The 27,596-nt window shown below is 35.9% G+C and overlaps 1 protein-coding gene across 1 annotated transcript in view; it reads left to right on the forward strand.

The window, feature by feature from the left end:
- The first annotated feature begins 4,754 nt into the window (after positions 1 to 4,754).
- CFAP47 (cilia and flagella associated protein 47) overlaps positions 4,755 to 27,596 on the forward strand; it is a 455,521-nt gene continuing 432,679 nt past the window's right edge. The window contains 3 exon segments of the mRNA XM_063634578.1: positions 4,755 to 4,955; positions 10,421 to 10,572; positions 24,564 to 24,679. Coding sequence (XP_063490648.1) covers positions 4,761 to 4,955; positions 10,421 to 10,572; positions 24,564 to 24,679 — 463 coding nt within the window. The 5' untranslated portion in view covers positions 4,755 to 4,760.

Consider the following 27,596-nt stretch of genomic DNA (forward strand, 5'->3'; position numbering starts at 1 on the left):
TCAGAAATTCTAGACTTCATTAGAATTTCCTCTAGCTATGTATGAAGTAGAGCCTTTGATTTCTAGTTCACATGGCAACTTTTATAGTTATTAGATGAGAGTTATATTTTTTCATAAATTAATTCAGAGTAGAATGGCAAGTCTGAATTGAACATTTAGGATGTCTCTCCTTAACTTCAATGGCCCCATAATAGCACTGTTCATCATTCGCTATAATAATAAAGTTTAACCTTATTTATAATATATACATTGTTTCAGTAAGAACACCTTCTTTGACTTTTACATACAAGTTCTTGCCAACTATGCTGTCTTGGAAATATGCACAAAAATGCACATAAATATTTAATCCATGGTATATAATCAACATTATTCTTCATGAAGTCCCCAGAAGATTTTTAAAAATATATAAATATATATGTATAACATATATAATACTATTTATATTTTAATTACGATTATGCAAAATCTCTTGTCATTTTGTGTTATTTGTTCAACTTTAAAGTAATTACATAAATACACGTGGTTGAAAATTTGGCTAAAAATAGCTTATATTTCAGTAAAAAGCCTTGAACTCTTAGTCAACATAATACTGGAAATATGAGCTAAAGCAATCAGACAAGAGAAATAAATAGAATGGAAGAAGTCAAATTATCTCTGTTTGGGATGATATGATCTTATATTTGGAAAAAAAATCTGAAGACACCAGGAAAAAACCTATTAGAACTGATAAACAAATTCAGTAAAATTGCAGGATGCAAAATTAACATACAGAATCAGTAGCATTTCTATATGCCAACAGTGAACAATCTGAAAAAGAAATTTAAAACGTAATCCCACTTGTAATAGCCACAAACAAAATTAAATATCTAGGGATTAACCAAAGAAATGAAAGATCTCTAAAATTAAAATTGTGAAATGCTAATGAAAAAAATGAAGAGGACACAAAAAAGTAATGGAAAAATATTCCATGTTAAAGGATTGGAAGAATCAATATTGTTAAAATGTCCATAAGACCCAAAGCAATCTGCACATTCAATGTAATCCCTGTCAATATACCAATGACATTCTTCACAGAAATAGAAAAAAAAATACTATAATTTATATGGAACCACAAAAGACCCATAGTAGACAAAACTATCCTAAGTAAAAAGAAAGAAACAGAACGAATCACATTACCTTACTTCAGATTATACCACAGAGCTATAGTAACCAAAGCAGCATGATACTGGCATAAAGACAGACACATAGAACAATGGACCAGAAGAGAGAACCCAGAAACAAATCCATATACCTACAGTGAACTCACTTTTGACAAAGGTGCCAAGAACATACACTGCGGAAAAGACAGTCTCTTTAATAAATGGTGCTGGAAAAACTGGATGTCCATATGCAGAAGAAAACAAGCCCCATATATCTCATCATATACAAATACCAAATCAAAATGGGTTAAAGACTTAAATTTAAGACTTCAAACTATAAAACTGCTATTAGAAAGCGTTGAGAAAATTCTCCAGGGTCCTGTTCTGGGCAAAAATTTATTGAGTAGTACCCCACAAGTACAGGCAAGCAAGGCAAAAATTGACAAATAGGATCACGTCAAGTAAAAAAGCTTATGTACAGCAAAGGAAATAATCCACAAAGTGAAGAGACAACACACAGAATGGGAGAAAATATTGGCAAACTACCCATCTAACAAGGGATTAATAACTAGAATATATAAGGAGCTCAAACAACTCTATAAGAAAAAAAACCTAATGATCCAATCATGAAATGAACAAAAATTTGAACAGACATTTCTCAAAAAGAGACATATAAATGGTAGTCACATGAAAAGGTGTTCAACATCACTGATCATCAGAGAGATGCAAATGAAAACTATAATGAGATATCATCTCCCCACAAATAAAATGGCTTTTATCCAAAAGTCGGGCAATAATAAATGCTGGAAGGGAATCCTCATACACTGTTGGTGGGAATGTAAATTAGTACAATCACTCTGAAGAACGGTTTGGAGATTCCTCAATAAACTAAAAACTGACCTATCATGTGATCCAGCAATCCCACTGCTGGGTATATACCTGAAAGAAAGAAAATCCGTATATCAAAGAGGCATCTGCACTCCTATGTTTGCTGCAGCACTGTTCATCATAGCTAAGACTTGGAAGCAACCTAAGTGTCCGTCAACAGATAAATGGATAAAGAAAAATGGGGTACATATACACAATGGAGAACTATTCAGACATAAAAAAGAAATGAGGTCCTGTCATTTGCAACAATGTGGATGGAACTGGAGATCATTATGTCAAGTGAAATAAGCGAGGCACAGAAAGAGAAACATTGCATGTTCTCACTTATATGTGGGATCTAAAAATCAAAACAGTGAACTCATGCATAAAGAGAGTAGAAGGATGATTTCCAGAGGCTGGGAAGGGTAGTGGGGGGCATTGGGAGAGGCGGGGATGTTTTAATGTGTATTAAAAATCATTTAAAAGAATGAATAAGACCTACTATTTGCTAGCACAACAGGGTGACTTGACTATAGCCAATAATTACTTAATTGTACATTTAAAAATAACTAAAAGAATGTAATTGAATTGTTTGTAACACAAAAGCTAAATGCTTGAGGTGATGGATACCCTATTCTCCATAATGTACTTATTTCACATTACATGCCTGTATCAAACCATCTTATGTAACCCATACATATATACACCTACTATATACCCACAAAAATTAAAAATTGAAAACATTAAAAAGTCTTTATATGGCCATTCTTTGAAAATAGAAACTGAATGAGAGAGTTTAGAGCTAAACATGTGATGCAAATATTAGAATATTTCATCTAAAATTAATAGTTTGAGTGGATAAAAGAATATATAAGAAGCCAAGAAGGTTTATGTATAATTACTAAGGACAATGGATTGAGCTTTAGGCTTGTTGAACTTGTAGAGCTATGTGACATTCCTCCTTTGTTGATGAGAATACCAACAGAACAGATAAACAAAATTGTTCTTCATTTGATTTTTATTGCCATATCTTTGGATTATACATAAAGTCCAGACTTGGGTTTTCTCCTTGAGCGTAAAAAGTTAGGGAGTTTTGAGCTTCTTTGGAGTTTCCAATTTTTTCAGAAATTGATTGAGGGGCTTTGTATGAACTGTGGTCTTGATTCAGTCAAGTTATATGAGCTATTGTTATTTCAGTGCTGTAGAATTGTCCTGCGTAGGGGCTCAGGAGCATGGATGGGATTTGTATTGTGATATGGTAGTAGCGACTAGTATAAAAATTCCAGCCATGATTCACATCTCCCACTTGTTAAACCAAGATATATAGAATTTTGAAAGATAATGTCGATGGTTTGCATCTATCAATTCCTAAGAATTTACAAATAATAATCACCACTTCTGCTGTTTTTCAACTATTGACAGCAGTTCCAAGAAATGTGACTACTTGTCTTTGTATTTAGAACTACTTATTAATCTCTGCACCCTTGTGGAAAATGAAGCAAGAAATTCTTTATCATCTTGGTACTGTGAGAACCTTGTAAAAGTGTTGTGGGAAAGGTTTTACTGTTGAAGAATGACTAACTGGCTGGCAGACGGAGAGGCCATTCTCCTCAGAGTGAACATAATCTGCAGTAGCAAGGAGGAAATGAAAGCGCGTGGTATATTTTGAAACTCTTAGATAATAGAAGAAGGACGAGGAGAGAGTAGGGACTGGGCAATGTGAATATGAGTTTGTTGGAAAAGTCCTCATCTAGCAGCGAAGATGTGTGATCTCTATCTCCTGAGTAACACCATTTCACAAAGGAGGACCCTGGAATAGTTAACAAGATTCCTAAAGCCTCTATATTCAATGTGTGGCCCCGGAACCAGAAGCCTTGTAATCACCTGGGAGCTTGCTTGTCATAAATACAGATACTTAGACCTTGCTTCAGACATACTGAAACAGAATCTGCATTTTAACAAAAGACCCAGAGGATTGCTTTTACATTGTGTGTGTGTGTGTGTGTGTGTGTGTGCATTTAAAAAGATACAGGTGTCACAATATGCATACCGTTTGGTCAATTTTAAAATTTAATACTGTATAATGGATATCTCTTATGTCAACACAGATCTACGTTATTATTCATCATAAATAAACAGTAAGTTATTTTATCCATCGCTACTGATTGGTATTCATATTAATCCAATATTTTGCTATTTTAAGAAACATTCTGATTCAGAAACGCTGACGTAAAGACCTCTGAGCAGGACATCTATGAGACACTGACTTTGTTTCTCCTATGTTTCTCCCTTTCTGTTATATCTTGCTGCCTTAATAGACCACGTGGGCACATCACTTTCACTGATCTTTTTTTTTCTTTGTAAATTTAAATTTTAATTGAATTATAAGGCCAGTTTACAGTGCATCTGTGGGCAGATTTCTTTAAAATGCGCGGTACTTTAAACTTGGTCTTAAGAGAGGTCCAGGAAAATGCCCACTAAGCCTCTGTGATTTTAATACCGTGCCAGGCCATGGCAAAGTGAGGTGCCTCTGACGTTTGGGCTGCCACAGCGTGTTTTTCAGTTACTCTGGTGACACCTGTGACCTGAGGGTTATTCTGTTCGCGTTAGCAACTCGCGCAGGTTGGGAGGCGCCAATGAGAGCAGGGCTTGAAACTAGAGCTTGGCGTCTGATGGTTGCCTAGCGACGGTCGTCGATGCTAATCCTTGGCCGGACGGATCCACATCTGTTTTCTGGCTACCGAGAGGGCAGCCATGAACACCCAAAGGGGTTCCCTCGTCCGCCGGGATATGGATAGCTCGGGGAGAGACATGCAGCTGCGGGTGATCTCCGCTGAGGTGAAGTTCCTGGACACGATGGCCGGGAGGGTGTACCGCCTCCCAATTACTGTGCATAATCTTTGCCGCTGGAACCAGAAAATCCGATTTAAGGAGCCCATGAAGCCACAGGTGACACACTAAGGGGTGCTGGGAGCGGGACCTTTTGAGAGCGCCTCCTCACATGGCGTCTCTCTTTGCCCCAGGGAATAGTCATCTGGCTCCTGCGGGGATGGAGGGAGGATTGGGCTTCCTGGGAAACAGTGACAGGTTTCTGTGTGTGTGCTCTTTTTTTTTCCCTTTGTTTTCTGTTTTGTTTAGGATTAGGAGATGGGGAGGGCAGGGTGGAGAAAAGCTGACCTAGAGCCTCCCCGTTTCTTCAACCTGGGTTTAGAAACTTGTTAACAATCCCAAAATCTGTGCAACTTGGTTTTATGATTTTGCTGTTGCCTTAAGAATTATGAGAACAACATTCTCTATTAACTGTCCTTTGAATCATAAAGTGCCTGATAACTCTAGGAACTGTAGGATTAGTGGAAAGGTTCATTATTTCATATTTTAACAAACATTTGTTAAGCACCTACTTAACTATTAAGGTAATAGACTATTACCTTAATATTATTACCTTATTATACTTATTATAAGTATTATATTATTCTATCAATATTATAATTACTATAATTGTTATTAATATATTAGTAATATTATTATATTAATATTAATATTATAAGTATTATAAGTACCTTATTATTACCTTATTACCTTATTATACTATATTACCTTATTACTATTAAGGTAATAGACTAGTAACTATTAAGGTAATAGACATGAGGAATACAGAATGGACACAGCCCTGCCCTCATAGAACTTAGAAACTAATGAGGGGGTTTTAGTACAGATCTAACCATCAAGAAAGTTAATGTTCTGAGAGGGTGTTTCTATCTTCTAATTTAAAGTGGGCAGAATTTCCTCTGTATCTCACTGTGTTATTTTACATCATGTGTGTGAATGGATGGTTATTAGTTCAGTATGATCACATTTTCTCAGGCAAATTTTTGATATAGGAAATGTGATAAGAACTTTTGAAATGTAAGCAATAAATAACTGAAAAGTTCAAGAGATATTCCTGATAAAAAATAGTGTTGAATACAGCTGGACTATCTGTGCAGAAAAAAAGATGTCCATAATTTTAGATTAAATTTACATATATTTCTTTGTACATATGTAGAAAAACCTATGTTAATGATTAGAAGAACAATGAGAAAAAGGACTTCCATGTTCTAATTTTTGCTCTGTTAAAAAAATCGATGTATTATTTACTTACACTAAAGTGCACAGATCTCAAAAGTAAAGTTTGATGAATTTACAAAAAAATAAATACGTGTGTGTGTAGATAGATAGCTAGATAGATAATCTCCATTAGCTACCACCTGGATCAAATAATAGAATATGTTCACCACCCCAGAAGATTCCCAGTGCTTCTTCCTTACAGTACCTGGAGTAATCACCCTGTGGAACTGACCACTATTCTGATTTCTAACACCATAGATTAGTTTGGCCTGTCCTTGGCTTTCATATAAATGGAATCATGTTTTAATGATTTTCATATTTAAATATTTTTATTACAAAGTGTATCTCAAGAGACTATTAACTCCTCTTTAAATCAAAAAGTACTTGCTTACTCCAGATACTGTAAAATTAGGGAAAGGCTGTGTTATTTCACTACCTTAGCACATATTTATTGAACAATTAAATGTGTATCTGGAAACACTTTCTTTTGAAACAAGCTGGTGGTAATGTTTGGATGTGGACAACCACTATTTTATGGATGTTCAGGGGACACTTGTATGGATGGTTTCTGTGCAGTAAGAAGAAAAATATTATAATTGGTTTTATTTCAGTTTATATCTAGGATATAATGGAAAACAATTCATTCTACAAGTCTTGATATTGACAAGAGAACATCCAGATATGCTTAGTAGTTAGAAGCCAATATCAGTGTGAATTTTCCTTTGTTGCACAACTATGAAATGCACTCCTGATCCTTCATAAAGGGAATTAGATAAATAGTGAAAAGTACATCTTGTGGGGGTGGGGGATAAGAAAAAGTAAAAACAAGGTGCTGTGGAAAGGTCATTGTCATCATCACTATTATAATTACTCAGAAAATGATTCCTCTAACATATAGCAGTGCTTGTTTTTCACCCAGACTCAAGAACCTGCATTGACCCTATGTATTGAATACCCACTATGTGTCATAGATTGCTGGTAGAAAAATAAGAAGACACATACTTTATCTTCAAAGAAAATAGAATTGATAGTACTATTACTGATTTTCAATAACATCCTTCAATCTCACCAACACTATCCATCTAAGAGTGTTTTTATGGCTTGTGTGGCCTCTGGTCTGGTCAGACCAGCCTTACTTATACCTGCCCCCTCTCCCTTATGACTCAGACTTCTTTTTCTTCTCACCCACATTTTCATACCCTGTCATCTGCAAGAATCATCCCTTTCCAAATCCCATCCATCTTTTAAGGTCAATGTGAGTTCTCATTTTCTCTAAGAAGTCTCTTATTATTTTATCCCCAAATTATTTCTGTCTTACTAGATACCATTTTCATTTACAGACATTCCTTATAGTTTGAATTTGTGTCGCTATGCCTCTTGTTAAATGTTAGCACTGCCTCCATTTTCAGCTCATAAACTTCTAAGAGTAGGGATGGTGCCTTGCACACATTTGCATCTCACTAAGAGTGCTCAGCAACCTGCAGTTTGACCAAAAGCACATGGTTCTGAAGTATTGGTTTTCCTTCTTGAAACTATAGCTTACTTATAAGAAGATAGTCAAACCTGATATGTGGACTTCCAACACCTAAAGGCTTATGTGGAAAATATTGTATCCCTTGTTTTCCTTCTGTTCTATAAATTGCAGGAGGGTTGAGAGTTCGAATGTGGTAGTTAGGAGGTATCAGCATTGTTTGCTGAAAGCATGAAGCTCCCACATCAGTGTTACTTCCAAATCACTCCACTTCTCTGTATCCTTAATTGCTGCAAAGCACTATTTAGACTCAGCCTCACATTAGAATCCCTGAATAATCATTTTCAACATAACCTTCATTATTTCTGATTGAGGACTCTTGCCCAGGGAGGCTGGCTTATTATCTGCTTTCTGAGAGACTATTTTGCTTATTCTTGTTTCTGCTTGTGTCTGAGATATTTTTACACATATAATGAGCACCTTCCTCGCTTCTTCTCCACCTTTAATATCCATTCTCTAAGACTAGGCCAGGCACACTCCTTTCTAGCCCACAATAATCATGTCCTCTCATGGATTTTCATGACACTTATGTCTGTATCACTCATATGGCGCTTAACTAGTCCCTGGCTTATATTTAATTTTCAAGGGGTTTGTAGTCTGCTTCCTTAAAGAGATTATATATTCAGGAGAGGGACTCTTTCCAGTTGAAAGGGAGGAAGTGCTTATGATTTAGAGTCAGATAGATATGTTTTTGAGTCTTTACTTCCTGAGTGACTTCAGACATTAATTATACTTTACATGTCCCAGTTCCCTCATCTATATACTGAGAGCCTTAATATCAGCCTCACAGGACTGTAGAAGTGTATTTACATAAGATAATACATGTAACATGCTTGACGCATTATAAATACGTAATAGATATTATTTCTCTTTTCTTCCCTTTATATTTTTCCTGGCATCTAGCAAACGTCTTACTAGAACAAAAGTGTTTTTATCCTCTTTGTTATATTCTTCTTTGATATTTCCTCCAAGTTATGAAGCTCAAATTCCCATGGATAAAGCATATAAAATATACATATGAGGGCTGGGCATGATGGCTCATGCCTGTGATTCCCAGCACTTGGGGAGGCCGAGGCAGGCAGATCACGAGGTCAAGAGATTAAAACCATCCTGGCCAACATGGTGAAAGCCCGTCTCTATTAAAAATACAGAAATTATCTAGGCATGGTGGCGCACACCTGTAGTCCCAGCTACTCAGGAGGCTGAGGCAAGAGAATTGCTTGAACCTGGGAGGTGGAGGTTGCAGTGAGCTGAGATTGCGCCACTGCACTCCAGCCTGGCGACAGAGCGAGACTCCATCTCAAAAAAAAAAAGTATACATACACACACACACACGTACGTGCATGTGGGTATATGTTATGTATGTATATGATTGAGCAACATTTTTATTAGGTTGTTCTTCCCTTTTTCTGTATTCAGATTTTAAGCTTCTTAGAATAGAAGCCACGTTAGTTCTATAAGTATCTTATATTTTTAAAGTAGCCCATCGGCATTTATATGTTTCTTAGCTACCTACATTGTCAGATTCAAATTGTGTACTCTTGAAAGCATATCTTAAATATCTAGAATCAGATAGGTATAAACATAAGCATTAAGTCTTTGCCTTTAGATACATAAGACAAATATCACATGCTCTCACTTATATGTGAAATATAAAAATTCAGACTCATAGAAGTAGAGAGTAGAATGGTGGTTACCAAAGGCTGAGGGTTGGGGTGGGCAGAGAAAGGAAAAATGTTGGTCAGAGGGTACAAAGTTTCAGTTAAACAGGAAGAATGAGTTCTGGTGATCTATTGTACAGCAAGGTGACTATAGTTAATAATAAAGTATTGTATGGCTGGGCGCGGTGGCTCACGCCTTTAATCCCAGCACTTTGGGAGGCCGAGACTGGTGGATCATGAGGTCAGCAGATCGAGACCATCCTGGCTAACACAGTGAAACCCCGTCTCTACTAAAAAAATACAAAAAATTAGCTGGGTGTGGTGACGGGCGCCTGTAGTCCCAGCAATTCGGGAGGCTGAGGCAGGAGAATGGTGTGATCCCGGGAGGCGGAGTTTGCAGTGAGCAGAGATCACGCCACTGCACTCCAGCCTGGGCAACAGAGTGAGACTCCATCTCAAAAAAAAAAAAATAATAATAACGTATTGTATATCTCAAAATTGCTAAAAGAATGGATTTTAAATGTTCCCAGTACAAATAAATAAGTGATGTGATGGATATGTTAATTAGCCTGATTTGCTCATTCCAGAATGTATACCTGCATTTAGTACATCATATTGTACTCAACGAATATATACAATTATTTGTCAATTAAAAATAAAATTAAAATTAGAAAGTCTTTGGCATTAGGGCAGGAATAGAGCCTGTATTTTGATAATAATATAACACTCCTAACTATAGTTGCTCACATTATTTATTTATTTATTTATTTTTTGAGACCGAGTCTTGCTCTGTCACCCAGGCTGGGGTACAATGGCGCGATCTCGGCTCCCTGCAAGCTCCACCTTCTGGGTTCAAACAATTCCCCTGCCTCAGCCTCCTGAGTAGCTGGGACTACAGTTGCGCACCACCACACCCAGCTAATTTTTTGTATTTTAGTAGAGAAGGGGTTTCACCATGTTGGCCAGGATGGTCTCGATCTCCTGACCTCATGATCCGCTGGCCTCCACCTCCCAAAGTGCTGGGATTACAGGCGTGAGCCATTGTGCCTGGCCATGGTATTTTTTTTTAATAAGGAGTTAAGATGTATAATTTAATTCTCTTTCTCCCACTGAAGTTCAAACTGATGTTGACCAGTCTGGATAAGGAACTTGCTTCTGGCCTTCAGATGACAGCTATGGTGGAATATCATCCTGATAAAGACGAAGACACTTTTGACCGACTACTTATTTCAACAGAAAATAAAACAACAGAATTTCCTCTAATTTGGTATGTAATCTTCATAGATCATGCTGACATTTTGAATACTCTTTAAATAAAAATGAGGGTCAAAGTAATATTCTGTATTTTTTCTGACATAGTTTCCTTACAGTTGAACTTAAAGGACACATTTTTAGAAAATTGTAGTGTTTGTAAGAAATGAAACCTCATTCTGTTATTTTTATTAAAAAAACAACATTCAACAATTGAATGTATTAATAATTGAATTTTTGCAAACTTGTATTCACATTTTAATTTAATTTTAAAGTATTGTCAGGTTCACTTCACTAAATTTTAAATTAGGCAAATGTTTGGTGTCAAAAAAATCAAAATGCGGTTCTTCTGAGACTGGTTGAAAAATATGGATGAGTGTAAGTATAAAAAAGAGCTAAGTGACTGACTTGGTTGTTATAAATTATTTAACCAGGATGAATGATGATTCATTTGTTGTTTTTTAATATTAAAAAGTATATTTCTGTTCATCATAAATTTATCTATCAAAGTTAGTGTTAAAATTTAAAGTGTTTCTTTATTTATATACATACATGTATGATCCTCCTTTTCCCCAGCAGAATGTGGTTTCCATAGGTGTTTTCTTTTGCCTCTATTTGCCCACCACCTACAGAATTAATTTGGAATATTTTCTGCAGATTACATGGTATTAGATATATACCTTTTAAAAAATTCCCTTTTATTCAGGCTGGGTGTGGTGACTCATGCCTGTAATCCTAGCACGTAGCAAGGATACGTGCAAAGGCGTATTTGGGAGGCCAAGGCAGGTGGATCACTTGAGCTCAGGAGTTGGAGACTAGCCTGGGCAACATGGTGAAACCCCACCTCTACAAAAAATACAAAAAAAAAAAAAATACCTGGGAGTGGTGGCGCATGCCTGTAGTCCCAGCTACTTGTAGGGCTGAGGCAAGAGGATCACTTGAACCAAGAGGTAGAGGCTACAGCGAGCCGAGATTACGCCACTGCACTCCAGCCTGGGTGAAAAAGTGAGACCCTGTCTCAAAAAAAAAATTCCCTTTCTTTTTCATTTCTATAAACTAAATTTAGATCTTCAATTATTTTGTTTCTTTGTGTTGTTGAGAAGTTCTGATTTAGCACATCATCCCATTTTGCATAGGAATCAAACAGTAGACACATGGTAGGAAGAAAACAAGCTATTAACCCAGTATAAATATTTAATTTGTGTTTTGCAATTTAAGTAGAACCATTTTGGATGCATTCTGCACTTTGACATATCTATGACTGGCACTCAGATTTGCTTGTTTGTGGTATGTATGGAGAGACAGGTTGAAGATACTTCTGTCCTTGAAAACAGATTTTTTTCTTGTTTCCAGAGTACATGCCCTCTCTCATCGGAAGTCTATTTCTCACCATGGTTGCAATATAAGGACAGCACTGCCCCTCTTTTGGTGTGATGGACAGGACTGAAGGAAGGGGTGTGTGTGTGTGTGTATATGTGTGTGTGCATGTGTGTTATTAATTTCTACACATTTTTTATCACCTGTGTAGGTTCTTGTATCCACCATCACAGTCAAGATAATGAACAGCTTCAATACTACAAGAAAATCCCTCCTGTTGCTTTATTACAATTGTATCTACTTCCCTTCTGCCTCACACCCATGAACCCTAAACTGTGGATACTGCTAATCTGTCTTCTATGTCTAAAATTTTTGTCATCTCAAATATATTACATAAATTGAATCACACCCCATGTAGCCTTCTGTTTTTTTCTTGCAGCAAAATTTCTTGCAGCAAAATCTTGCAGGAGATTCAGCCAAGTTGTTGAATGTATCAATATTTTGTTCCTTTTTATTGCTGAGTAGTATTCTATTATATATATATATATATATATCACAATTTGTTTAACAATTGATCTGTTGAAGAACAAAGGGACAGATTCCAGTTTTTAGCTGTTACAAATAAGCTGCTTTAATATTCTTGTACAAGTTTTGTCTGAGCATAAGTTTTTATTTTTTCTGGGATAAATGCTCATGAGTGTAATTGTAGGGTCATATAGTAATTACATATTTTGTTTAATAGAAAATCCCAAATTGCTTTTCAGAGCGCCTGTACCATTTTACATTTCAAAGAGTGATACATGAGTAATCCACTTTTATGATATCTTTGCCAGTATTTTTTGCTTTCATCACGATTTAAAAATTTTAGCTATTCTGATAGATATTTAATGGAATCTCTCCATAGTTTTAATTTGCATTTCCCCAAAGAATAATGATGTTGACAATATATTTTCAGGTGCTGCTTTGCCATCTGAGTACCCTCTCTAGTGAAATCTCTGTTAATGTGTTTTTCTCATTTTCTGATTACATTGCTCTTTGAGTTTTGCAATTTCTTTGTATATTCTGGATACAAGTCTTTTGATGGTTATGTGGCTTGCAAATATGTTCTCCCAGTTTGAGGTTTGACTTTTCATCCTTTTAACAGGGTATTTTGTAGAACAAAAGGGTTTTTTTTTTTAAACATTCAATGATGTCCAATTTATCAATTTTCCTTTAATTAGTACTGCTTTTAGTGTTAAGTCTAAGAACTCTTTGCCTAATCCTTGATCATAATGGTTGAAGATTTCATTCTATTTTTAACTTTTAAAGTTTTACATTTAAGTCTATGCTATATTTTGAGTCAATTTTTATGTAAAGTAGGACTTACATTGAGGTTCTAAATATTGCCTATAGATGTTCAATTGCTCTGACCAAATTTGTTGAAAAAGCTATTTTCCTCCATTGAATTGTGTACCCTTGAAAAAGGTCACTTCAACATAATCTGCATTGGTCTATTTCTGTGTTCTGCATTTTTTTCCATTCATCTGTGTATCCATACGTTTGCCAACATCATGCTACCTTAATTACCTTTGCTATATAGTAATTCTTAATATCATGTAGAATAATTCCTCACGTGTTATTCTTCTTTGTCACCATTAGTTTAGTTATCAAAATATCTCTACCTTTCCATGTAAATTTTAGAATAATCTTTCTGAGCCTGCAAAAAAAAAAAAAACTTGCTGGGCTTTTGAGAATAATTGAGCTTAGCTTATAGATCAATTTGAGGGAAATAGACATCTTTACTATGGTAATTCTCCCCAAACATGAATGTGCTATGTCTTTCCATTTATTTGGGTCTTCTTTGATTTCTTTTATCACTATTTTGTAATTTTCAGCCCAGAGATTCTCTACATGTGTTGTTAGTATAACTATTTCATTTTCTTTGGAGTGATTGCAAATAATATTGTGTTTTTAATTTTGCTTACTGCATATTCCTTGTTGCTATATACAGAGAAGTGATTGATTTTTGTTTGTTGACATTGTATCCTCTGACCTTGCTGAACTCCCTTTTTAGGAGGTTTTTGTATGGTTTTTAGATTCCTTGCCATCTTATATGTAGTTAATCATGTCATCTGTAGACAGGGATAGTTCGTTTGTGTGTTTTTTTCCCATTCAAAAGCATATGCTTTTTACCTTTTTTTCTTTCTTTATTTCCATGGCTAGAACTTTCAGTATTATGTTGTGTAAGAATGGTGAAGCTGGGCTTGGTGGCTCACGCTTGTAATCGCAGCACTTCAGGAGGCTGAGGCAGGTGGATCACTTGAGGCCAGGAGTTCGAGACCAGCCTGGCCAACGTGGAGAAACCTTGTCTCTACTAGAAATACAAAAATTAGCTGGGTGTGGTGGTGCACACTTGTAATCTCAGCTACTTGGAAGTCTGAGGCACCAGAATCACCTGAGCCTGGGAGGTGGAGGTTGCAGTGAGCTGAAATCATGCTAGTGTACTTCAGCCTGGGTGACAGAGTGAGACTCTGTCTCAAAAAAATAAACAAAACAAATAAAAAAAAAAAAAACAGTGAGACATCCTTTCCTTGGTTTTAGCTGTCAGTATTTTCGGTTGGCCTTTATCAAGTTGAAGTAATTCCCATCTATTCTAAATTGCTAAGAGTTTTTATTATAAAGGAGTGTTAAATTTTGTCAGATGCATTTTCTGTGTCAATTTACATGATCATATTTTTTTTCCGTAACTTAGTGATATGATGGATTACATTGGTTAATTTCTTAGTGTTGAATCAGTCTTGCCCTTGTATACATGAAATAAATCCATTTTAGTCATCATCTATCATTCTTTTTATATATTCTGGAATTTGATTTGCTCATGTTTTATTAGGGATTATTGTTTCCCAGTTTATTAGTGATATTGGTTTATAGTTTGATTGATTGATTGATTTGTTTGCTTTTTTAAATTGTCATTGTATGGTTTAGCTATTAGGATAGTGCCAGCCTCATAAAATGAATTTGGAAATGCTCCCTCTTCTATATTCTAGAAGAGCTTATTTAATATTGATAGCAATTATTTAAATGGTAGAATTCTCTAGTGGAACTGTCTGGCCTGGAGATTTTTCTTTCAGAATGTTTTAAATTATGAATTTAATTTTTCGATGCTTACAGGGCTTACTGCCTATATTATTATGTTGGTTGAGTTACTGTAGTTTCTGATTTCCACAGAATTCTTCCAATTCTAAGTTGTCAAATTTATGATTTTAGAGCTGTTAGAAATTTTTTCTGATTATTTTAAAATAAATAATAAGCTGCTGCATCTGTAGTGATATCCTTTCTTTCATTTCTGATGTCGAACGTGTGTATTTTGTCCTTTTTAAAAGTATTGCTAGTGGTTTATCAACTTTATTGATTTTTTTTCCAAAGAATCAGCTTTCTATCATTGACTTTCCTTTCATTTTATTTTAAATTCTGTTGATTGCTGCTCTCTATTATTTCTTTTCTTCTGCTTGATTTGAATTAATATTGCTCTTGTTCTAGTTTTTGATATTGGAAATTAGATAATGAGTTTGAGAAAATTTCTCATTTGTGATGTAAGCATGTAACGTTATAAATGACCCTCAGCACTGCTTTAGCTGTGTCCTACAAATTTTTATATGTTATATTTTTATTTTGACTCAGTTCTATGTATTTAATTTTTTTAAAAGTTTCTCTTTGACTCCTGGATTATTTAGAAGTGTGTTAATTTCCACAGGTTTATTATGGACATATTTATGATCATTATTCCTTTCTGGTAGATTGATCCTTTTATTATATATAATATCCCTCTTTGTGCATGGTGATTTTCTTGCACTGAAGCCTCTGTTAGATATTAATGCAGCTTTTTGCACTTTTTTTCTAAGTAAAATTTGAATACTATGTTTTTTCCTATTCGTTTACTTTCACCCTACTATGGCCTTGAATTTAAACTGAGTTTTTTCTAAGCAGCAGCATATAGTTGGGCAATGGTTCCCTTCCCCATATTTTCGACCTCTGTCTTTTGATTGTTGTATCTAGGCTATTTATATTTAAGTTAATTTGTATATGCTGTAACTTGTCTGCTTGTTTATTATTTGTTTTCTCATTGTTCTCTTTGTTTCTCATACTTCTATTTCTCATTTTTGCATTCCTGTAGGTTAATTGAAGGTTATTTTAGGATTGCATCTTGATTTATTTATACTATTTTGTGTGCATCTCTTTGCATAATTATTGTAGTGGTTTTTCTGGATACTTCAATATACATATGTGATATAATATTCTAGTGGCATAAACATTTTGTCACTTTAAGTGAAGTGTAGAAGCTTCATTTCCATTCGAGTCTTTTTTTCTTTCCCTCCTTTTAATATTACTGTCTTGAGTATCTAAGGATGTTATTATTCTTGCTTTCATCATCAAATATAATTTATAAAACTTATGAGGAAAAATATAGCTGATTGTATGTAGCTAGTGTTTTGCTATTTCTGTTGTTCCTCCCTCCCTCCCTCCCTCCTTTCCTCCTTTCCTTCCTTCTTGGCTTCCTCCCTCCCTCCCTCCCTCCCTCCCTTCCTCCTTTCCTTTTTTCCTTCCTTGCTTCCCTCCTTTCTCTTTTTTGAGGCAGGGTCTTCCTCTGTTGCCGAGGTTGGAGTTCAGTGGTGTCAACATGGCTCACTGCAACTTCAACCTTATGGGGCTGTAATGATCCTCCCACCTCAGCCCCCCAAGTTGCTTGGACTACAAACATGCACCACCAAGCCTGGCTAATTTTTTTTTCTTTCTTTTTTTCTTTTCTTTTCTTTCTTTCTTTCTTTTTTTTTTTTTTTGTTTTTTGAGATGGAGTCTCCCTCTGTCGCCCAGGCTGGAGTGCGATGGCACAATCTCGGCTCACTGAAACCTCCACCTCCCGGGTTCAAGCGATTCTCCTGAGTAGCTGGGATTACACGCGCCTGCCACCACGCACTTTTAATTTTTTGTAGAGGTGGGGTTTCACTGTGTTGTGCAGGCTGGTCTGAAACTTTTGGGCTCAAGCAATCCTCCCACCTTGGCCTCCCAAAATGCTGGGATTACAGGTGTGAGCCACCATGCTCAGCCTGCTCCATTTTTTTCTTTCTGATACTCCAAGATTCTCTCTTTTATTATTTCCTGACTTTCTGAAGAACTTTATTATATTTAATTTTTTTTTTGAGATGCAGTCTCACTCTGTCATCAGGCTAGAGTACAGTGGCGCGATCTCGGCTCACTGCTACCTCCGCCTCCTGGGTTCAAGTGATTCTCCTGCCTCAGCCTCCCGAGTAGTTGGGATTACAGGCACGTGCGACCACGCCCAGCTAATTTTTGTATTTTTAGTAGAGATGAGGTTTCACCAGGTTGGCCAGGATGGTCTCGGTCTCTTGACTTTGTGATCTGCCCATTTTGGCCTCCCGAAGTGCTGGCATTACAGGTGTGAGCCACCACGCCTGGTTATATTTAATTTTTATGAGTACATAGTATGTGTATATATTTAAGGTTTACATGAGATATTTTGATACAGGCATGCAATGACTAATAATCACATCAAGATAAATGAGGTATCCATCACCTCAAGCATTTATCCCCATGTTACAAATAATCCAGTTACAGTCTTTTAGTTATTTTAAAATGTACAATTAAATTATTTTTTACTATGGTCACCTTGTTGTGATAGTAAATACTAGGTATTATTGTTTATTCTTTCTAACTATATTTTTGCATGCATTAACCCTCCCCCTTCTTCCCCACCCCCAACTACCCTTCCTAGCCTCTGGTAACCATCCATCTACTCTCTATCTTCATGAGTTCAATTGCTTTAATTTTTAGATCACACAAATGAGTGAGAAACAGAATGCTTGTCTTTCTATGCCTGGCTTATTTCACTTAACATAATGACCTCCAGTTACATCTATGTTGTTGTAAATGACTGGATCTCATTTTTTATGGCTAAATAGTACTTCATTGTGTATACGTAGCACTTTTTTTTATCAATTCATCTGTTGATGGACACTTGGGTTGCTTCCAATTCTTGGCTACTGTGAATAATGCTACAATAAACACGAGAGTGCAGATATCCCTTCAATACACTGATTTCCTTTCTTTGGGTATATACTGAGCAGTGGGATCACTGGATCTTATGGTAGCTCTATTTATAGTTTTTTGAGGAGCCTCCAGACTGTTCTCCTTTGCTTTGTGGTTGTACTAATTTACATTCCCACCAACAGTGTATGAGGGTTACCTTTTCTCCACATCCTTGCTAGCATTTGTTATTTCCTAACCTTTGGATAAAAGCCATTTTAATCAGGGTGAGATGATATCTCATTGTAGTTTTGATTTGCATTTCCCTGATGATCAGGGATACTGAGCACTTTTTCATGTGACTGTTTGCCATTTGTATGTCTTCTTTCGAGAAATGTCTATTCAAATTTTTTGCCCATTTTTAAATTTAACTATTGATTTTTTCCTAGAGAGTTGTTTGAGGTCCTTATATATTCTGGTTATTAATCCTTTGTCAGATGTGTAGTTCACAAATATTTTTCCCATACTGTGGGTTGTCTCTTCACTTTGTTGATTGTTTCCTTTGCTCTGCACAAGCTTTTTTACTTGATGTGATCCTGTTTGCCAATTTTTGCTTTGGTTGCCTGTGCTTGTGGGGTGCTATTCAAGAAATCTTTGCTCGGTCTAATGTTCTGGAGAGTTTTCTGGGTGGGTCCAGGGGTACCATCCAGGAACAAGGGACTGGGGTAAAGTACCTTAGAAGTCTACCTATTGTACTGTGGCTGAGCTGGTACTCAGACCACAAGACACTGTTCTTCCCAGTCTTTCCTTCCCTTTCCAGAGGCACAGGCGCCTCACCCTATGGCCGCCACCACCACTGGCCCACAGGGAGTACTGCCAAGCTTACTACTGATGTTCTCTTAAGGCCCAAGGTCTCTTTAGTCAGCTTGTGGTGAATGTTGCTTGGCTTGGGACTCATCCTTCAGGGCAGCGAACTCCCTTATGGCCCAGGGCAGGTCCAGAAATGCCATTCAAGAGTTAAGGCCTAGAATCAGGGTCCCCAAAGGCCTGCTTCGTGTACTATACCTCTGTGGCCAAGCTGATACCTAAGGTACTAGATAAAACACTTTTACTTTTCCCTCCACTTATGTCAGGTGGAAGGAGTCTTGCCCTGTACCCACCACAGCTGAGAATGTGCTGAATCTCACCTGAAGCCAGCAAGTTTCCAAGTGTCACCCAAGGCCTGTGACACACTACTTAGGTATCACTGCAGGTTACTCAGGGCCCAAAGGCTCTTTAGTCAGCAGGTGATCAATCTTGCCAGGACTGGATCTTTCCCTTCAAGGCAATAGGTTTCCTTCTGGCCCAGGGTGTGTTTAGAAATGTTATGTGTGAGCTAGGGCCTGGAAAGGTGGCCTCACACCTCTGATTGGCACTCTCTCCTACTGTGGCTGAGCTGGTATCCAAGATTCAAGACAAAGTCCTGTTTATTCTTGCCTCTTCTCTCCTCAAGTAGAAGGAACTGGTCTCTTTTGGAGCCATGAGCTATGCAGCCTGGGGTTGGGGAAGGGTTGGCACAAGCACTCCCCTAGCCACACCAGCTGGTGTCTTAGTAGGTTGTGTGTCTCCCCACGTCCACTGACTTTGACCCCAGTTTAACACTAGAACTCATCTGGAAGTTGCAGTCCTTGTGGCCTAGACTGCCTTTCAAGTTCATCTATGGTCCTAGAGCATGTTAGCTCATGGTGGCAAGGCTTGCTAGAACTCAAGTCGTGGCCACTGGGCTGGGTGATTCCTCTCTGGCTAGGGCTGGTTTAAACGTTCCTCCCATGGGCAGGCATCAGCTTAGTTTGCCTGTTTTACTTTCTGCTGTGACAGGGCAGCACTGAGTTCAATGCAGTGTCTCACAATTGCTGTGCTCTTCCTCCCTCAAATGCACAGACTCTCCATGCCATGCTGCCACTGCTGGGGGTTGGGGAGGGTTGACAAAGGTGATTCAAAACTGTGTTTCCTACACTCTTAAATGCCTCTTTCAGTGATATGAAGTTAAAACCAGGTACTGTGAGTGCTCACCTGATTTTTGGTTCTTACGATGTTGCTTTTTTTTTGTATAGATAGTTGTTAAATTGGTGTCCTTGTAGGAGGAATGATAGGTGGAGCCTTCTATTTGGCCTTCTTGCTCTGCCCACTTGAAGAATTTTTTTTAGATGATCTTTAAGGATGTGTTTGCTACTGACAAGTTCTTTTAGTTTTTCTTTGTCTAATGTCTGTATTTCCCCTTCATTATCAAACATAGTTTTAACAGATATCAAGTTTTCAGTTGACAGTTTTCTTTTTCTTTCAGTACTTGAAAAATATTGTGACACTTCCTTCTGGACTCCATGGAGTCACATGTGAAACGTGTATTCATTTAATTTGGTGTTTCTCTATATGGAACACATTCTTTCTCTCTGGCCGATTTCATGATTTTTGTTTTTATCTTTTTTCAAAAGTTTAATTATGATATATGCCTTTACATGATTTTCTTTGAGTTTATCAGGTTTGGGTTCACTCAGCTTTTTGAATTTGTATGTCAGTGTCTGTTGCCAAGTTTTGGAAGTTTTAGCCATTATTAGCATTTAACTATTATTTCAGCCCCATTCTCTTTCTTCTCTTCTTCTGAGACTTTAATGATGCAAATATTGGATCATTTGTTATTGTCCCACAGGCCCCTGAGACTTTGCTCATTTTTTTCTCTTTCTCTCTCAGTCTCTGTCAAGCCTGGGTGAATTCTATTAATCGAGCTTCCATTTCACTCATTTTATCTTCTGTTATCTCCATCCTGGTATTGTGTTCATCACTATGTTTTTATTTTGGTTATTGTATTATTCAATTCTGTAATTTCCATTCGATTCTTTTTGATAACTTGTATTTATTTGCTGAGATTTTCTATTTATTCATTAGTTTCAAAAAACCTTGAAATTGCTTGTTGCAGCATTTTTTTTTTTTTTTTTGTCAGTTGCTTTAAAATCCTTGCCAGATAATTTCAACCCGAGGTTCGTCTTGGTTGACATCTGTTGATTGTCTGCTCTCATCAAAATCGTTATTTTTTTGGCTCCTGGTATGACAGGTGATACTTGATTGAATGCTAAATTTTTTTTTCTGTTATGTTAGGAGACTCTGGGTCTTATTTAAATCTGTTATTTTAACAGGCACACACCCCATTTATGTTCAGCATGTTTTTCTTAGCCTATTTTGTATGTTGTGGTTGTGATGACAATTTAGTTTTCAGTATGTTTGTGGTATTATTTTGATCCATTTTATTTATATGTTATCACTACTGCTCCCACTATCTTCTGCTGGTGCTTCCTGAAGGAGTGGAGGCATTTTTTTTTTCCCAGGCCTGGCTGCCACATTTCTCCTCTTGATACAGGAGAAATGTGGTGAGAACTCTATACAAGTACCCCCCTGGCTGCCCAGGTCTTCTGAGCAGATAGAGAGAGAAATCTGACTTATGGGGCAAAGAAGTTTGCTGTACTGGGCCAGTTGCTGTATCTAGATCTCTTGCAGGTCCTGCTCACCTTTCCAGGTGTCCATGAGTGAAAAAGGAGAGGTTTGAGCCAGCAGTGACAAAGAGGCTTTTCATATATAGCTGCTTGCAATTGCTGGTTTTTTTTTTTTTTCCTGGTTTCCCCAAACTACCTTGGTGTCTTTGGACAGAAAACTCCTTTTCTCAGGAGTTGAACTCCTGAGAAAGAGAACTCCTCTTCTGCAGGATCTCAGGCCTGGAGTAGAAGGAGAGTGCTTCCCCTTGTCACTTATGATTGGTATACCTCTTAATTGATCCCCAGGCTGGCATTGTCTGGCTCATCTGGTGTGTTCAGGGGGGCTCCTGTTTGATCCAGAAAAAGAATGATTCTAACTAGGTCAGCAGGCAAAGAATACTGGGTCTGCGTGGCCTTTCTCTGTTGGTTGGGGAATTGTAAGACACCCTGCTGCTATTGTTCCTCCAGTCCCAGAGTTCTAAATCAGCCAGCTCTCCTTTTCACCACCTTTCATCATTCTCTTTTGCTTGCCTCGTGTACCATTTTCAGGGTTTATACTTGTGTTTAGTAGAAGGAACAGGAAAAAATAGGTTTATGCTATTTTTTCTGGACCAGAAGTTTGTATTTGTTTGTTTCTCTCCATTAGATTGTAAAATTCTTGAGGTCCAGGAGAGTTTTATTTTTTTGTATAATCTAAATTGTATATACTCAGTGAATGTTTTGTGAATAAAGTTAGTCCAACTGGATCTGAACTATTCCATAATGGCATGACTGGAATGTGATTAAAAAAACTGTGTTGGAGTGTGCACATTTATTTTTACTTCAGAGTTTCTGTATATGGATCAGACATGTAATGATCCTTCTATTTGTTGTGGAGTGAACCCTGAAAAAAGAAGAAAGAAAACAGAGAAACTACATGTTTGATTTCTACATTTTCGTACATCAACCTGGACTTCCAAAGTGCCCTAGTTGGTAGATGATACATTTAGTGATTTTCAGAGCTTTTTTAATGTGTCTCCCAAAACTATGACCTTCTTTTATATTTAAAAATATCTACGATTTTCATCATTAGTTTGAACACTTGTAAAGAGGTAATGGCTTATATATAGTAAGTGTTACTATTTAAAAATAAAATACTTATATACCTTTTTAAAATGTATCCAGTAGAATGAAAATATCAATAATATGTTAACAGATGAAAAATTTACCTCTTTTCTTTTCTTCCTAAATTTGTAGTTCCATTCCATTTTTCACCACAGCATCACATCCTAATGTATTACATTTTTGTGTAATGTATTAGCATCACATCCTAATGTGTTAGCATCACATCCTAATGTATTACATTTTTATGCTTAGAAGTTTTTTTTCATGATCACCAGGAATAAAGTGCATAGGCAATTTGTCTATAGTTTATGTCTATATATGTATGTGCACATATGAACCTATGTGTGTGCATCAAATAAACAGATATGTGTTTAAATATACTTGCTATAGTCATAAATCCATGCATATTTTTAATAATTCTTATAAATGATATTATTAATACAAATTGATTTAAGCTCCATATATCAAACTAAGTTTGATGAGTTTTTTTTAACAGAAAAACAAAGTATTACTGGAAATATTTATAATCAGATGAATGGAGCATTTTAAACTTTTATTTAGTTAGCATGTTTATGGATGATAGTTACTTATTGCTTATGTGAATCCCACGTGCATTTTATCCCTATTTAAAATTTTTTGATATGGATGCTGAGAGAAGTTTTGTCCATAATGAGCAGATTGGAATGAAAGGATTTTATTGTAGTAATGTCTCTCAATTTTTTCAACTCTATAAAGTTATAGGGTAAAATTACAGCAGTTGTTTATCAAGTATTATTTTTAACAATGTGTCAGCTACGTCAGTTGTATTCCCCTCTTTTAATGTTGATGAAAGAAAATTGGATAAACACATTTATGTAAATAGATTTGTTACCTAGTAATTTTGGTCACTCAGTTTATCAATATCAACACCAATATTTTCAATCGTCCCTTAGTTTGGTGTCCCAGAGATGTTTCACTCCAAAGCAATGCATCACCATTAAATTAAGAAAAGATGACATCTATTTCTCCTTTCGTATAAGTAAATGGGAGAGGAATTGTGAAAAATGGGCTGAGAAAACAAAATATGTATAGACCTCTTTGTTCTATTTGTATCAGCAAATATACCTAATGAGATAGTAAAATGGGAAGATGCCTTTATACTACTGGAAGGTATTGTTTACCTATTAGGGCATCCCTGAGTTTAATGACCACTTGTACTTAGCCTTGTTGTGTTTGTCATTCTCTTCTATTCTAGAGATTCCTTACACTATTGTCCTTAGATAGGCACTTCCTCTGACTAGATACTCTGTTGTCCTCAGAGGTCAACTGTCTTTATATGCTGTGGTATGTATGAAGCCAAAACAAGATTTCAAGATTTTTTTTACAAGAGGAAGAGAAACTAACAGGAGATGCAGAGAAATCATTATATATTACCAAAATCTTAACACTGAAGTAGACTCTGTCTCTCTTTTTCTCTCTCCCTCTCTCTCTCTCTCTGTGCGAAGTGTGGAGATTCCTAAGAAATTATTCTTAAGACCTTTTTCTACATCCAAAGTATGATAATATACTTAGGGGTACTTTTTAACCATGAATGTCTAGTCAAATAGAAAATGTATGTAACCTTATGAGGTTTGTATATAAGATGATAATGGATTTTTAAAAACTTGTAGGAACACATGCTACAAATATGCTACAGTGAATTTTTTAGAAATACATATGGAAAATAAATTGTATCATTTTGTACTTAACATCTTGTTTTAGACCTTAAATGATATGTTACAGCATCACTGCATTCTTTTATTTCATAAGATTTGGAGGCATTCAAACTATTTATTTGGGATGACGTACCATGCACTTAGATGCATAAAGTCTCATTTCTTTGTTAAAAATGTAACCCATTACCTTGTTTTCATATCTTTATTTCATAATTCCTTTTATTGACAAACATGCCACCAGTAGATCTGTAAATAAACTGAGATGTCTTTTAAGGGCTTAAGTGTCCATCTGTATTCCCCTACATATTTAGCTATTAGGCTGTTATGATTGTTAAATTAATTATGTGGCCTTCTTTTCTCCTCCCTAGGTTGATTCCATCCTGTCAATTGGAAATCGAATCAGTAGTTAATTTTGGCACATTGATTGCCAATAGTAAAGTATATTCTAAAGAGATTACTATCACTAACCATGGCAAAGCTCCAGGTAAATGCTTCCTGTCATATTTACTTATACTTTTAGAAGAGTTGGTATTATTTGAAATGTATACCTTGTGTAACAGATTACCTAATTTAACTGAAAAAAGGTCTATCATTTCAAATAGCTCAAAACGAAAGGTCCTTAATAGTATTACTGTAAAAAACTGATAGGCAAAAATTCAAGAAAAATGAACCTTCCTCCTTATGATCCTGATTAATACAGTCAGAAAATGACTGGTGAAATCCCTCAGGATAGGAGGCAGGATAGTGTCAGAGAAGTTACATAGTTCAGAGACAGAATTAGAGCACAGCGCCTTATTAGTTGTGTGATCTGGGGCAAGTATTTTTAAGGATTTTGAACTTGAGATTCCTCATTTATAAATGGGTGATGATAAAATGTACGATGGTGAATTATGTACATACTTTGAATTGTGGTATGTTACTTGGCTCATCATAGATGCTTAATAAATATTTGTCTTCTTTCTCAATCATATTCAACTTTAAATTAACGTCAAACTCCCCAGAAGGCTTTTACTAATTCTTTTGTTGAAAGAATAAATGCTTCTCTCTTTTCCAGATTGAATTATTTCCAGGGATTCTTACTGTGGCCTAAGAATTTACATAAGGGTGTGTGTGTGTGTGTGTGTGTGTGTGTGTGTGTGTGTCTGTGTCTGTGTGTGTGTATATTCATATACACTTTAAATTGATAGCATACAATAAGCATAGGATTGCTTATCCCTTCAGTGTCCTGATTCAACGGCATGTGGGGTTGCAAGATTGCCATTTCTCCCAATCTAAAATGAGGACTAGCTCCAGACAGGGAGGGTATTTCTATCTGAGACTGTTTGTTGAATATATAAAGTAGGTCTTAAATCCAAGCTTCTATTCCACTAACTGAGAGTGTTCTCTGGGGCCACCTGATTGAGCACTGGGAATTATGAAGACAAAGGCAGTCTGTCAGTTTACTGATTTCTTCTTAGGATACAAAGGAATAAAACTCATAACTGTTCCACATTGGATGTTACTCATCTCACTTTCTATGCTTTGGTTTTTAAATGAGTGCATGTCTGATGCCTGTGGGATTATAGAATTAGGCTCATTTGTGGCCTGACTCGAGTGTTAAGGAGGAAGTCTCTTACAGCAAGTGATATGGGCAATATGATCCTTTAGACTCTCTAGTTATATTTTAGAGCACTGATATTTAATTAAGGTATTTTTATTTGTATTATTTTACTTTCCAGAATTTCTTTTAACTGTTTTCTGTTCAATAACCTTCAATGTTTTGATAGCAATAATATATTCCCTTTTTGTTCTAAAATCTCACCAAATTTTACAGTTTTATTTCATATGAAAGCTCTCTATAAGTAAAAAAGAAATATGGTTTTACTTTTCATTGAATATTTAATACAATTTTACTCAATAAATCAGAATAAGTACAATTAAGCTGTGGACCGGAATACATAATGTTTTAGGAAAAATAATGCACATTGGCTATTAGGATTATGTTAGTATTTTATGTGTATATAGTATTTGTAATAACTTGGTTGGGTTTATTATAATTGAGTACTGTGAAATGTTAATGGCTATTACCTTACAAACTGAAACAAATTGTTATCAATGAATTACATTTTCTTAGTGTTGACTTTATCCCACATGCTTGGAGTCAAATCAGATTATTTTTTCTACTATTATCAAAATTGATAGTGTATATTACATTCAGAGTAGCTAGTGCCTATAAAGTGTCATAAAGTCCTTACCATCTACAAGCAAAATATACACATGTTCATGATAATAGCAATGTATATTCATGAAGAAAAACATTCTGAAAATAGATTCAGCCATCAAAGTTGATTTTAATAACATTTTTGAAAAACATTTTATATAGTGAATTTTTTGTAGGTTTAGAGTCAAAGTTCAAATGCTTACAAATTTGTATGTATACTTAATAGGATATTTAAAACTCAACACTTGGCAGATTTAACATTTGTACATCTTTGTGTCTTCTCTCTCTGGTAGTATCACTGCAGTTATAACCTTTGTTTTTATAGACCCCCGAAGTTTATGTATGTAACAACTCCTTGATGATTTATTTTAATAGCTTCTTATGGAGTAAACATCCATGGATCTAGCCATATGTTGTTGAATAACTTTTGTTTCCTTATCCTTTATAGAAATGGTTCCTAAATTTACCCCTGATTGTACAAAGTAGAGCATATCTTTTCTTTCTGAAGACATAGTCCATTCTTTATGGTGTCTCTAATGTTAGTGCTTTGTAGGTTAATAAATTCCATATTTACTTTTATGATTTTATGGTTTGATAATACCACTATTGTTTCTCAGCTTTTATCACTGAAGATTAGAAAAAGAAATTATTAATTTAGCATGCCTTGAATTGAAATCATTTCTTCCTTAATGTGAACATACTTATTTATTTATTATTTTTTAAAATGTTTGTGGGCACATGGTAGGTGTATATATTTATGGAGTACATGAGATGCTTTGATACGGGCATCCAATGTGAAATAACTACATCATGGAGAATGTTGAGTAGACTTTTTCTACTACAGTATTACAACATAGAACAGTCTCTCAAATTCCTAAGTGAGAGCTTTACACATCATTTCTGAGTTTGAACATCTACCTCAGAACTTATCATCCTTTAGGTTTATTTGGTCTACTTTGTCCAATATATATGACCTTTCATTTGCTCTTAAGGCCCACTCTGCCTTTTCCCCTAATCAGCAGCATCATTTCTCTACTTCATTGTCTAAAATATCCTGGAATCAACTGTAAACCAGAAAATTTGTCAAATTGTACCAAACCCAAAAGTGGTCCTGGGGATCTTCTTTAGTAACTCACAAAAGCACCCCCTACTTATTCTCAGTGCATAATTCCCGTCTTCAATTTTTTTTTTGGAAACTGAT

This window comes from Symphalangus syndactylus, chromosome X (genome assembly GCF_028878055.3).
Source record: "Symphalangus syndactylus isolate Jambi chromosome X, NHGRI_mSymSyn1-v2.1_pri, whole genome shotgun sequence".
NCBI lineage: Eukaryota > Metazoa > Chordata > Mammalia > Primates > Hylobatidae > Symphalangus > Symphalangus syndactylus.